Source organism: Pezoporus flaviventris, unplaced genomic scaffold, assembly GCF_033815535.1.
Source record: "Pezoporus flaviventris isolate CSIRO_AGI_PZ_B2104156 unplaced genomic scaffold, CSIRO_AGI_Pfla_v1 ptg000045l, whole genome shotgun sequence".
NCBI lineage: Eukaryota > Metazoa > Chordata > Aves > Psittaciformes > Psittacidae > Pezoporus > Pezoporus flaviventris.
Genome location: NW_026892593.1, coordinates 19511285 through 19526011, shown reverse-complemented (window position 1 = coordinate 19526011; position 14727 = coordinate 19511285). Strand labels below are relative to the sequence as shown.

The following is a 14727-nucleotide window of genomic DNA, read 5'->3' as shown; positions in this document are numbered from 1 at the left end:
GTATGATTTCCAAAACAACAATCTAACTCAAGAAAGAGCTATTGCATGGACATGGACCAAGCACAAAACATGCACCACGACACAAAACTACATTCACAATGGCAAGACCACAGTTATTAATAATGTATTGAATTTGCAAATTTGATACTGTAGAACAATTATATGACTATAACCACAACTATATTAATGTATTATGTCAACTGTGATTAAAAAGAATTGGCCCAGCCCATATTATTTAATTTATAGTGTAATGACTACTACTGGATTTGGACTTAAGCAGTGGCTTCTATGCTTATTCGGGACTTAGTGGTGTGTCCTGTCCTCCCTGAAAACACAGCGAGTACTACTCATACAGCTGACACATCACTATCTGTATCACTGATGCTAATGATTCTTAAGAAGAAACCAGTGATATTAATACAGAGTATGACTGGCACATCTGATTTCAGCATAAACAACTCATTTTATTACAAATTCAGCCTGATCATCATAGACCTTACCACTAACCAAGTAAACAAAATTATTGCATTCAGAATTGCTTTCATTCCTAACGAAACCAAATAAGCTGTAAATGATTCAAAATTATCTTCTAGAAGGGCTCCTCTAAATTAGTAAAAAAGAAATTGTAATAATTATAATGAATCTGATGTTGCATTTTTGCACTAGAGTAAGTTCACTTATTTCACACCTGGAAGAAGATCTAAATAGCCTAAAAATGGCTATTGAACAGATGTCATTATCAGTAGGGAGAGCAGGAGAAAGACCATAGATTTACTAGCTAACTGTGAGATTACCCCAAACCACCACTCTGATGAGATCATGATGAAGAAAAATATGGTTTCAGGGAAGTATTAATTCCACTAAGCAAGGCACTGAGGAAGTGGAGTTCTAGTAATCTGTGTTGAAGTGATAAATTTTGATCAGAAATGGCATGGAAAGAATAAGAATTCTGAATTGCAATTAGAAATAGCATTGAATGGAGTCTGGGTTGTTTTGGTGTGTTTGTTCGTTTGTTAATAAGCCTAAGAAAATGAAGGATGAAAGAGGAGATGAGAAGTGCTCCCACACAGACAATGTGGGAATACAGTTTTCGCACAGTGAGACCCTAGTAGGAAGAAGAATACATCTGTATGACCAGGGACGATGCTGGCATAAAAATAAATCAGTTGTGATAAATTATTTAAGGCAGAAATTGCGAGGATTTCAGTCATTATGGGACTACTGTTCAGATTTTTTTTTTTTAATAAGATTAGTATGTTTAGGAGGAAAAAGAGACCAAAACTGTAAATTTCTCTTTGAGGTGAGTTTTGCAAGTATCTGAATGAAATTTCATGGAAGGAATGACTAAAAATGTGAGACCGATTATGCTCATGAATTCCAGTTTCACGTTTTCATGAAATTCCCCATCCTATTTACCATTTACTAGTTTACTCCAAAACAATTTATTATTGCTAAAAACATGCAAATTACTCTTGATGCTTCCTAGAGCTTTCAACACTATTTTTAAAATTATTATTTTCCTATAAGATTTATTGGTAAGACATGGCAGAATATTGCACTCACTCTGCATCTGTCCTGGGTTTAGCAGTAGCAGTCAGGGTTTAAACCACGACAGCATCCTTGAACAAATCTCTCTAATTTTGTTGTCATTTACTTACAGATTAAATCAGTACATGCAATTTCATTTGTACGGTATATGCTTCCCTAGCTTTTGCTTAGGCTTCATCTAAAGCTTCCTTTTCCATCTGTATGTTATCACATCAGCTAGTCTTTTTTTTTCTGTAACTAAGAACCTTTCACTTTCAAAATCTATCTTTACCTGGGTGTATAAATAAAGGGCTACAGAGCAATTTGAAAGATAATGAACTAAATGATTTTTTAATCTTTTTTTTTTTTTTACCAAACAGGTAGTATATTTGAAATATGAGTACCAATAAACTGGTACCTAGAAGTTTTAAAACCTCCAAAAAAACCCCTCCATCTGAGCAAAATACTGTGCTTGTCTTTATAAGCTAAAAAAAATTACAGGAATGGAAATCAGTGCTGTCAGTTTTCATTATATTCATGATGTCTTTCTCCCCACAATTACTAAGGGTTGTTAAGATGTGTTTACACTGCTAAAACTAACAAGTTGCAGCAGGAGTCGAGTCAGTAAATATGCTGCTTGACATCTTTTAGAAAATAAACAGAAAAAGCCATCAATCATCTGTTTTCAGCTTCACATTCTGCCGAAGTGAAAAAGCAAGCCAGGCTTTGCAAATAATGGATGCTTTCTCAAGTATGCATTATCAGTGAGTCACACAGGTACCAAGAACATATTGTTAAATGAGCTCAGCTAACTGACTAAAAAGCAACTGAAATGAAAAGGTGACTGCTTCACGGACTGATGGCGCCTAGGGCCACAAGGCGCTGTCAGATTATCCAGTCTGACCTGTGTCACACAGGCCAGAGAACTCCCCGTTCCTCCTTTCTTAAGCCCATCAGGATGTCTAAAACCTACTTCAGCTTGCTTTCCAGAAAAGAGTTTATCCTTGAAGACAAATGTACAGTTCACCTCTTTCTTTTTCTCCCCAGTGTGTAAGCTGCTAAACACTTGTGTTTAATTTCTCATAGACATCTGCTGAGCACAGGAGTCTGTTGACTTGAAAGGTGATTCTCCTTCTTGGGTATATGAGTACAGTGCAACTGGGAGGTACCTGTCTCTGGTCTGCCAGTCTTTCCTCTGATGGCACAGCATATATCCATTACTGTTTTTTCCTGTCCAGTATTTCATCTTTCCTCCTTTTCTTCAAACAAGCATATCCAGATCAAGACACTCAGGAAAGCCAACGTGGCTCTAGGCCAGAGATTATCAGGCAGATCAGTGGCAGGGGTACTGGAAAAAAGGCATGCAGGCCAAGAGATCCCAAGTTCACAGCCCTGGTGGGCTTATAGGTACCTTCATATCCAGACAGCGATATGGGACTGGAGACTTCTCTATAGTTTTGGATTTGGACTGGCTCATTTTATGCCAAACTGCAACAGAACATCCAATTTCCATTTGGATCCTTTATGTAACACAAGTGGCATTTGTTTTAATTTTTATTGGCACTGTTGCTCTGATTGCTGGCTGCACTCAGCTGTTACGCCACTTAACATTAATGCTACCAGCATTAAAGCCTGGAGATAGTGCACGATGCCTACTAATGGAGGTGTCTGACCATCAACTAATTTATTTCTATGCATGTGCCAGAATTAGACCCACAGGAGGGCAGATAACGCAATGTCTGTTGGCTGTCAAACTCCTTCCAGGATGTGCCGCACACACAGCGGTGCATGGCCTGAACAAATTCTGGAGTTTCTGGAGGAATATTGCCCGTTTGGATATTGAACAGAGAGAGCTAAATCAATCTTACTTCTTTCCAAGTCCAGTTATAGTGCATGGAGCCTAACTGAGCTACCGTTTATTCTATACCAGCTCTCTTGCCAAGAAATCTGACTGATTCACTCTAAAGAGAAGCCCGAGAGTGAACTCATACTGATGCAGAGGGGATGACAGGGAAGCCTTGCAGTAAAGCAGGCCATAATATAATTTCATAATACAGACACATCATAATTTGGCCTGTATGAAGCCAACTCTTCTCCACTAGAGCCCATCAATCCAGATTTTTTTTTGACATATGAAACCAGCAAGATTGCATCTAGACTTGCATCAAAAGCAGTATAAACATCAATAAACTAGAGCTAATATGTGCTACTAGACCTGAACTGACTGTGCAGAGTTAATCCAAAACTCAGAAAATCCTCCCATAGATAATAATTTGCTGCTGCTGGGAGCTACAGTGGTGGATTTTCTTGTAAATTCTCACAGAATTAATTCTGCATGAAAAAGTAAGGAGTGGACATCTGGGAGGACATCCTATATTCTTGTAATTAAAAAAAATATGTATATACTAGCCTTATATAAATAATGGCATTTAGCTTTAACTATGGAATTGAAACAAGTCTTTCCACAATTGCTTTCTATGAATTCAACAGGATTTTAAATTCTGGGGACAAAAAAAATACTCTGGGGACGAAAAAAAAAAAAATATTGAAAATTAATTACCATTATCACCTATGTAGAGAAATTCTACTCTATATCATTTTATAAAGTGGGTCTTCAGTTTTTTAACATTTGTCATAGTATTCAATGATATTACTTTCATGGGACAATCACTGGTAGGTTTTGGCTCTTATTTTGTTTTGCCTACTTTGTTGTTTTTTTTTTTAAATTAGGGAAAATTCACTCAAGGAACAAAAATCCATTAAAAAAAATGAAAAAAAACAAAAATCTGAAAAGAAAAGCAACAGAAGAAAGGCAGAGGTGAAAAGAAATCTCCATTTTTAATTGCTGATCAGATCAGAGGCATTTAATTTATCATTCTTTCAATTCTGGTTTTGGAAACACAGACACAAGCAGTTGGAATTTTTCTTCCTGTCCCTCATGTCTAATTTCTCTTCAAAAGGGAAACAGCTAATGTTCTCAGCTCTTCCTGTTCTATGGAATAAAACTCAGAGGTAACAAATATGGTAAACTGGAGGGCTCCACAAATGAACACATCTGACATACTAAACTGACAGAAAACTGAAACCTGAAAGTGCAGACTTAGTAATGTTTTTTAAAAATCTAAATCCAAATTTTAGGGAGTTACTGAAAGATGACAATAACAAATCTAATGCCAGCAGGAAACGAAGAGGGAAAAATGATGTTGACAGTTATTAACTAAAACAGATTTTGAAGAAACAACTAATTGAGGACCTAAGATGAACAGAAAACAGTAAAATGTAACACAGATTTTCACTAGACTTGTGCAGTAGCTTTTCCTTATAGGATATTTTCTTATAAAAGAAATTCATCAGATCTCAATTATTCTGACTTTAATAAAGTATTGGATACTGTGCCTCCTGGGAAAACTACCAGTTAAGCAGAAGAAAATGAGGATTAAAAAAGAAACAATGTATTGGATAAAGAAGCTGCCTCAAGAGAAGGACAATAGGTAACGAGAACGAGCAAAAAAGGCTTCTTGAGAAATTCCTTGAAGATCCATTTTAGGGCTGAGCTTCCTTGATATTTTCACCATTGACTTCAGAATAAATATTAGGAGTGCATTTATAACAATGGTGTAAAACACTAGCAATAGACAGCAGGGTCAAAATGCAGTAACAAGTATTGGATAATTCCAAAGAATGAGAAAGAGAAGCACAATTTAATACTTTAAAAAGGAGGGCAACACATTTTGACACATGAACAGCAATGAACATTTGCTATAAACTGGGAACTCATCAGTTGGAAATGATCAAAACTCTGAAGACTGAGTTGAATTGGCTTTTCACAGAATGGCTGTGTACCACAAGCATAATACAGACATCAAAAGACAAGTGTTCCTCAATATGTGCCCTGGTGGAGGTCCTCCTGCAGCAGGTGGCTGAGCTGTGGGACACTGCCAATAGGCTAAAAGATGTCAGGGAAGCTGAGAGGAAGCAGGACTGCTTGCTCCAGGCCAAAATTGTGCAGGGGCCTCGGGAGTCCACTGCAGCCCATGGAGGAAAGAAGGAGGCTGCTAACCCAGGAAGCTGGGAAATAGTAACAAAAGCAACCAACACAAAAAGGAAGACGACAATTAAAAGCAAGGGGCTTCCTCCTAAATCTGTTGTCCCCATCCAGAACTGCTTTGCTGTCCTGCAGGGGGCTAACAAGGAAAGACACTTGCACCAGGAGCAACCGGCTGATGCACTGGTAAAGGAGATCACTACTGGTGCTGCCAGGAAAAGGAGGCAGGTCATAGTAGTAGGGGACTCTACATTGAAAGGGACAGAGACACCCATTTGTCGGCCTGACCCAGTCTCAAGGGAGGTGTGTTGCCTACCACAGGCTTGGATCAGGGATGTGGCAGAGAGGCTGCCTGCTCTAGTAAGTCCCACTGACTATTACCCACTTCTGGTGATACATGCGGGTGCCAGGGATATAGATAGCAGCAGCCTGGGGAACATAAAGAAGGACTACAGAGCCCTGGGAGAGGTGGTTAGGGGCCCTGGAGCTCAGATTGTCTTTTCGTCAATTCTCCAGGATAAAGGGGAGGACTTTAAAAGGCTAGGAGGATCGGCCAGGTTAATAAATGGTTGGAAGGGTGGTGCCAGAGTCAGGGGTTTGGGTATTTAGAACATGGGATTCAATTCGGGAGGCCAGGTCTACTAGGGGCTGGTGGAGCTGGTCTAGGGAAGAGCGATTTTGGTAGGAGGCTTGCAGGATTGGGCAAGGAAGCTCTAAACAAGATGTGTTGGGGGAGGGGGGCATCATTCCATCCCAACACACCCAGTCAATTTCCAGCACCTATAAGAAATGCGTGGAGCAATGTAGAGAGATTCCAGAGGAATTAGAGATGTGTGTATGCCTATGGGGGTGTGATATAATAGGTATCACAGAAACATGGTGGGATGGCTCCTACGACTGGAGTGTTGGAATGGAAGGTTACAGGCTCTTTAGAAGAGACAGGCCCAGAGGGTGGGGAGGGGGAGTTGCACTTTATGTAAGGGATAGGCTGGAGAGTATGGAACTCTGTCTGGGGACAGGTGAGCTGTCAACAGAGAGTTTGTGGGTCAGGGTTAAAGGGAGAACAGCAATGGGAGACATTACAATGGGGATCTGTTACAGACCGCCGGATCAAGGAGACTCTGTGGATGAAGCACTTTATAGACAGATAGGAAAAGCCTCATGCTCGCAGGGCCTTGTTCTCATGGGGGACTTCAACAACTCTGACATCTGTTGGAAGGACGGTAAGGCCCGGCACAAGCAATGCAGGAGGTTCCTCGATTGCATGGAAGACAACTTCCTTCTGCAAGTAATAGAGGAGCCGACAGGGAGAGGTGCCATGCTTGACCTCGTGCTCACCAACAGGGAAGGGCTGGTTGGAAATGTGATGCTCCAGGGCAGCCTTGGTTGTAGTGATCACGAGATGGTTGAATTTGAGATCCTCAGGATAGTTAGAATTAAACTTGGCTAGGGATGTGAAAGATAACAGGAAGGGATTCTATAGGTACATTGCAAATAAAAGACAGACTAGGGACAACATGGGCCCTCTCCAAAAGCCATCAGGAGAACTCTCCTCAGTCTTCACTGGCAAATTCTCTGACCACACCACCCAAGCCTTGGAAAGCAGACGCAGGGACTGTGAGAATGAAGAGACCTTGGGCCCACTGTAGGAGAGGATCTGGTTTGAGACCATCTTAAGAACCTAAATGTACACATGTTCATGGGACCTGATGAAATTCATCCGCAGGTCCTGAAGGAGCTGGTGAATGAAGTTGCTAAGCCACTGGCCATCATATTTGAAAAATCATGGCAGTCAGGTGAAGTTCCCGATGACTGGAAAAAGGGAAATATAACCCCCATTTTCAAGAAGGGGAAAATGGATGACTCGGGGAACTACAGACCAGTCAGTCTCACCTCTGTGCCTGGCAAAATCTTGGAGCAGATTCTCCTGGAAGGCATGCTAAGGCACATGAAAATCAACAAGGTGCTTGGTGACAGCCAGCATGGCTTCACTAAGGGGAAATCCTGCCTGACCAGTTTGGTGGCCTTCTATGATGGGGCTACAGAACTGATGGAAAGGGGTAGAGCAGTTGATGTCATCTACCTGGACTTGTGCAAAGTGTTCAACATTGTCCCACACGACATCCTTGTCTCTAAATTGGAGAGGCATCAATTTGATGGATGGACCACTTGGTGGATAAAGAACTGGCTGGATGGCCGCATGCAAGGAGTTGTGGTCAATGGCTCAATGTCCAGCTGGAGACCAGTAACAAGTGGTGTCCCTCAGGGATTGGTGTTGGGACCGGTCTTGTTCAACATCTTTGTCGCTGACATGGACAGTGGGATTGAGTGTGCCCTCAGCAAGTTTGCCAATGACACCAAGCTGTGTGGTTCAGTTGATACGGTGGAGAGAAGGAATGCCATCCAGAGGGACCTTGACACGCTTGTGAGGTGGGCTGATGCCAACCTCATGAAGTTTAACCATGCCAAGTGCAAGGTCCTCCACCTGGGTTGGAGCAATCCCAGGCACAGCTACAGGTTGGGCAGAGAAGAGATTCAGAGCAGCCCTGTGGAGAAGGATTTGGAGGTGCTCATTGATGAGAAAATGAACATGAGCCAGCTTCAGTGTGTGCTCTCAGCCCAGAAAGCCAACCGTATCCTGGGCTGCATCAAAAGCAGCGTGACCAGCAGGTCAAAGGAGGTGATCCTGCCCCTCTGCTCTGCTCTCATGAGACCTCACTTGGAGTATTGTGTGCAGTTCTGGTGTCCTCAACATAAAAAGGACATGGAACTGTTGGAACAAGTCCAGAGGAGGGCTACGATGATAATCAGGGGACTGGAGCACCTCCCGGATAAAGACAGGTTGAGGAAGTTGGGGCTGCTCAGCCTGGAGAAGAGAAGGCTGCGTGGAGACCTCATAGCAGCCTTCCAGTATCTGAAGGGGAGCTATAAGGATGCTGGGGAGGGACTATTCATTAGGGACTGCAGAGACAGGACAAGGGGTAACGGGTTCAAACTTGAACAGGGGAAGTTTAGACTGGGTATAAGGAAGAAGTTCTTTACTGTGAGGGTGGTGAGGCACTGGAATGGGTTGCCCAGGGAAGTTGTGAATTCTTCATCCCTGGCGGTGTTCAAGGCCAGCTTGGACAGAGTCTTGGGTGACATGGTTTAGTGTGAGGTGTCCCTGCCCATGGTGGGGGGGTTGGAACTTGATGATCTTAAGGTCTGTTCCAACCCTAACTATTCTATGATTCTATGATTCTATTATATATTAGATCAAGCAGTCCTGTTATAATAGTACTGGTAGTACTGTGCAAGGCATCTAGTGGGGATGACTGCACAGTTCTTGTCAGTGATGCTCAAGAAGGCGGAATTCAGATTTTAATAGAGATGATAAGATGATAAAAATGAAGAATAGGAAGCTAAAACTCTGAGACAAGGTGATGAAAGTCTAATTTCAATGAGCATAAACCACTTGTCTAAAAATGCATCATAGGGTGATGATGAAATGCTATGAAGGAGGGAACTAAACTTCCTTAATTAGGGTTACAGAACTAGATTAGCATGTTAAAAACTAGAAACTAGTTTGACTGTAAGTTGATTCCTACACCTGTAGAGCAATCAGGACTTGAAATGGCTTTCACATGGATAAAGCAGGGGTTGGAAAAAGGGAAGAGCAGTGACAAAGACAGCCCAGCTGTTAAGACCTAATGTATGTTTATGAAGTACCACGATGTGGACCCAACAATCCAGGTTGTTTTTTTTTTCCCAGCCCTCTGCTTCAAAGTTGACATGAGGGATATTTGCCCATATCCTCCTCTTTCTGTTTAGCTGTGTAACAAACAGAGACCAAGAAGGTGCTATGCTGCTGCGCAACTCATTCGTTTTTGTTTGTTCAGTGAAATGAACATGCATGGAGAGCTTTAATCACGTCCTCTCCAGGTACAATAACTCTCTCCACTTGTCTTCTGAATTTCAATAATGTTTGTAGGGTTCTTCTTTTTAAGTCTGATAGATCCTTCTGAGCCTTGAGGGCATTTACATACTACCTTTCCTTTAGAAACTTGTATGTAATAAGTATGTTAACGATCGATGTCCTTTAAAAAAACGCAAACTGTTGAGTTGCTCCTGACCTTCTATTGTATGGAGTTAACAGTTATTCAGCCTTTGGCAGCCTGTCTGATAGAAATAAATATTGGGATGACAACTGTGATTTGTCTTTGAGCAATTGCACGCTACACAGTAACTATTTGCTCTGATTTTAATCAAATTTATTCTCATTCCTTTTATTAAAACTGTTTGGCAGAAGGAACCCAGTATATTCTGTTACTACAGACTTTTAAAGAGAGTGAGTTAAAAGACAGACTGCTTAATAATTTAAATTTTTATAATCTATTGCCTCAGAAAGAATATCTAGGAACAATGACAGATTCAGCCCTGTTTGCTTCACAGCCATTTACCACTTCAATCTCTAACCCAGTCCCTTTATTTCTCCAGAGCAAGGTAATGCCCTTGTGCTGAAAAATGTATTTATATGTAAGCCGCTATCACCTATTTTAGGAAATGACAACAGCACAAGCAGAATACATTACTCCTCAGCCATTCATATTTCAAACAAATTTAAATGGGGTAAACCACTAATTTCTGAGAAGGAATAAGAATTTTTTTTATTGTCTGTGTGTATTAATGGACATGTATAAAATATAAGTAAAAATATGAATTCTTATAAGGAAGGCCATTGTTTTTGAAAGAGAGAAAACAGGTGAGGGAGGCATGTAGATTTCTAGAAGCTGTTCAATGGAGGCTATACAAAATGCATCTGAAGAATGCTGTTTGTTGATGGCTTCAGAATTTAGCAGGTCTTGTTATGTTCAACATTATCAATAGGAAGAGTTAACTCAAGTTAAATATTGAATAAGACAGGAAAATATGCCATACACAACATGATCTTAAAAGCACTTTCAGGCAGAGAAATCTCAAAGGTAGCATGTGTTGTGATGAAAATGGTTTATACTTAAAAAGAGATTTTCACATATTGATTCTGTGATCATCTCCTTGACAAATTATAAAGCCTTGCTGCAAACTACAAGGGCATTATATGAGAGTTCTTAGACACAGTTCAAAATTATAATAGTAGGTTTGTTGCCATTCTCTTCAAAATGGCAATTATACTGAGTGAACAGATTAGCTACTCCATGAGAATTTTAGCCGTACATGTTGTAAGCAATGACATGCTGAACCCTGTATAATTGTCATTGCAACTGTAATTTTTATTGAAAAAAGCTGTTCTATATTCATAATAATATAATGACACTGAAGTGCTAAATAAAATGTCATCCCAACTGCAAACAAATTCTGTTGATGCAAGTGCTGCTTATACCACCGTGTCTGCCATTAGGAAAGTAACCACTGTCTTTGGGAAAGCATTCAGTCTTGTTCAATTGAGCTTGCGAAAATGAGAGCACTCGGGGAATAGACCTGGGAACCAGGCAACCACACTGCTGATAAAGGATTCTCACAACAAAAAGAATTTGCATGTTCACCTCTGTACTACCTAAGAAGGACACTCCTGCAATTCAGGATTCTCTATACAGTATCTAAAGCAGAAGCTAAAGGGTAAATAATCATGATCAAGAAATAGCATTTCCCCATTTTCCACAACAATGCAATATATAGTATTAGGGACAAGCCTATTGTACATCAAGTTTATGATGAAATCTGTAGGAGTTTAGTTAGTGACACAAAGAGGAGCAGGATTTGGTCCTGCTAGACAGGCTAAAACATAATTTTATATGGATTCCTTTCAGCTGCTTCATCTTTTGCGTCAGAGAAATGGGTTCAATAAGGCACAAAATTCTGGGGGAACACAGTCTATTGACTCCTTTCAATAAAATTAATTTTTCTGAGTTTCTGATTAATTTTCAGTTGCATTTTCAGTCAGAAGCTTAATTTGATTAAGCAGTTAAATTACAAACACTATATACCTTTAAGCCTATATACCTCTTATAAACCCCATAATTCTATATACCTCTTATAAGCCTATAAACCTCTAGTTTCACCTAACTCACACAGTGAATTTCCATTTACTCACTGTATGTGATAGGCTTTCTTCTCATCCATTCTGCAGTATAAGTATTTGTCAGACACTTAAGGGTCAGTTTTGCTATCCTATTTTAAGAACATGGCAATAGTTTCTTTCAAAGCATGCATAAACCTAATGTAAAATGACTGAAATCAGGTAAACTAATTTTTTCCTTTGTTCTTTTTTTTCCCCTGTGCTTGTAACTGTATGTCATGTGTTCAGTGGTCTGTACTTCTGACATAATGAGCCTGAGAAAAAATAAAAATAGCAAGTATGGGGCGGAAGGAATATTTGTAGTTGAGGTGATACTCATTATATAAAAGTGTCCAGCTGAGGCTTTAGAGTGCAAGGGTCAAAAGGACACAAACTCTGAAATTAGTTTTTTTCATTTTAAAAATTAATTTCAACATTTTTCTAAACTTCTAATTTGAGAAGATATTTTCTTCAATACCTACAGGTGTAAGAATAGTAAACGGAATATTTGTGCTATCTAGCTTTAGTTATCTTACCTAGCAGGGAGATAGGTCTTTTCACAGAGAAATTGTTGAAGGAGCCTCCAAGTGCTCTGAAGCACTTGCTTAACGAACTTTTCCTTGTTGATCAGAGCGGGCTGGCAGATAACCTAATCAATGTGAGCTCCTAACAACTCCCCCTAACAAGTTGTGGCATGAATACCCATACAATCAGTGCATCGCCTGCTCTCTTTTTTAACAGTTCCAACCTGAGCTCTTCTCTTTCCAGGGCATTTAGAGCTTTCAAATGAAAACCAGTAAAAGCTTTGGGAACCAACGGAATTTTTTTTAATCTTCAGTTATGAACAGTTGTAAAAAGTAGTTTTTATAATTGGCTAGTACTTTTTTCTTGTTTACTGGCTAAAGAAGCTGTCCCTCAAAAAATGGACCATCCCTCCAAGCCCCTCATTGGCAAGGCACACCACTTTGAACTATTTCTATGCAACCTTTATAGTTGTCACACCAGTTTGTCTTTCCAGATGGAAAATTATTTCATCCTGAGAATACTACCAACTCAATGCCTCTTCCCGCAACTCTGGTTGATATTATTCGTGGAAGGCCCACACAGCATCAAGATCAGGCTTCCACTTGGTCTGTAGGTAAGTCTTTAAAAAGGGTAAGACAAAGTAGTGTACGCATCTATTTCATACTGTATCTATATATACATACATATATATGCACAGTCTCTCATACTTCTATGCAGCCAGTACTGCTCAGGCACAAATACTTCAGCCATGCTCTTTTTATGATCACTCTGTTAAATATCGAGATATAAACACTCAAACCCCCTCTCTGCACTACTGAAGAATATATACCAAAACTGTTTCATGAAATAAGTAACACGAAGAACTACCATCCTCCCAACCTTCAGCTGCTCTAGGAAAATAAATGTATCACTAAACAAAGCTATATCAGAGAACTCTAAAACCAGCTTAATAAAATGAGTTCTCCTACCAAGACCTTCATCAATAATTTCAGCAGTCCCATTAAGAAACAGGTGTTTTTTTTTTCTGATGACTATGAAATTACATTTCTGCAAATTCACAAACTGATTTTGAATTTAAAAGCCAACCTTCATCACTCAGTTATACCTATCTCACAGAAACCACAATTGCATTATATTCCAAAATACAAAATCAGCTAACTTGCTAATAATTATGCACATCATAGTTAAATATCAGTGTAAATGAAGAATGCATGGACTACAGCAAAATGAATTTTAACATTCGTACGTGCTCTGGTCAATAGCTTGGTATTGCTGAAATCAACAAAAATAATAAAATAACAGACACAACACACTACATCTGTAATACATGCAGACATGCACAGAAATAGTAATCACCTGTGTCCTTTTCTGCTGTTGCTGAGTATAAAAAAAAAAAAAAAGAAAAAAGAAGAAAAACATCATTACAGAAATATAACTATTTAAATTTTATTAGAGAAGAACAGATACCAAATAAGGTGTTAAAATGTTTTTAAAATCTTGACTATAGCAGTAAATGTCCTGACAGTCAGGTCACACAAGTGATGTGTTTTGTCAGCTAAAGGAGAAATGGTGTGTTTTCAGGTAGTATATTTATATTTACTAGTCCTGTGTAGTCTGTATTTCAAGCTCATTGGCTGAGTTTGCATATTGTGCCTGAGAATTTAGAAACATAAATAACAGTAAAAGAAGATAAAAAAGTAAGAATATAAGAATTTTTGTTAGAGCCTTCTTTGCATGTCTACTTCTTAGGTAGTGATTACTGGTCTGTAGCTGATATTATCGTGATAGTTGCATTCTGACTGACTAATATGATATGATATCTTCTGTTGTTCACTGAAGAAATACTTACAGGACAAAATTCCCAAATGTATAACAATTACATTTGCCGATATCAGTAATGTTATGAAGATGATGACTATATGCTTTTTGTATGTAATTTGAGGAGCAAGCAATTAATGCAAACACAAACATGAATTGCTTTCAAGAGAAGAATGTAATTTTAGTACACAGATACAATAATGCTCCCATAAACCCAACACAGCAGAATGGAACCTATTGCTGAAAACTATTACATTTATACTGATAAAAGTGTAACATATTTGTATATGACCAGAGTATAGAAAGAGACCAGTACAGGTCTTATTGCTACTGAAGACCAATGTTTTAAATGTTTTGATGTTATGATGCTGGAGCCTTCAATTTCAAACAGTACTTAACATATTTCTTGTTGAGAAATAGTACATTTATATACGGAATTACCTGTTGTGCATTGGGTTTTCTATTACATGAGCATAACTACTTGCATGAATCTAGTTATGTTTAAATCAAAAGACAATAAATCCAAACAGAAATTTGCAAGTCAAAATATGCCATGGGATGGAGAGCAGTTTTATGTGCTGTTCCAGCTTATTGCAGTGTTAACAGTGTGCACATTTTAGAATGTCAGTTTTGCTGCTTGCAGTGGAACTGTCACACTTCTTTAGAAAACAGTAAAAAAAATCTTGGACAAAGATGTATTTACACCACTGTAAAAAACTTTTCCAATTCAATTTAGTCGCAGTGAAATTAGATACCCTTTGTATACTTTTGTAATCTT

General features: G+C 39.2%; 1 protein-coding gene across 11 annotated transcripts in view; it reads right to left on the bottom strand.

The window, feature by feature from the left end:
• CADPS2 (calcium dependent secretion activator 2) overlaps positions 1-14727 on the bottom strand; it is a 308797-nt gene that overhangs the window by 69182 nt on the left and 224888 nt on the right. For 7 of the 11 annotated variants that reach the window (XM_061467595.1, XM_061467600.1, XM_061467599.1 and 4 more), the window contains exon 17: positions 13488-13508. The exons of the other annotated variants lie outside the window; for them this stretch is intronic. In XM_061467595.1, coding sequence (XP_061323579.1) covers positions 13488-13508 — 21 coding nt within the window. The remainder of the gene's footprint in view (positions 1-13487; positions 13509-14727) is intronic. 11 annotated transcript variants of the gene reach the window in all.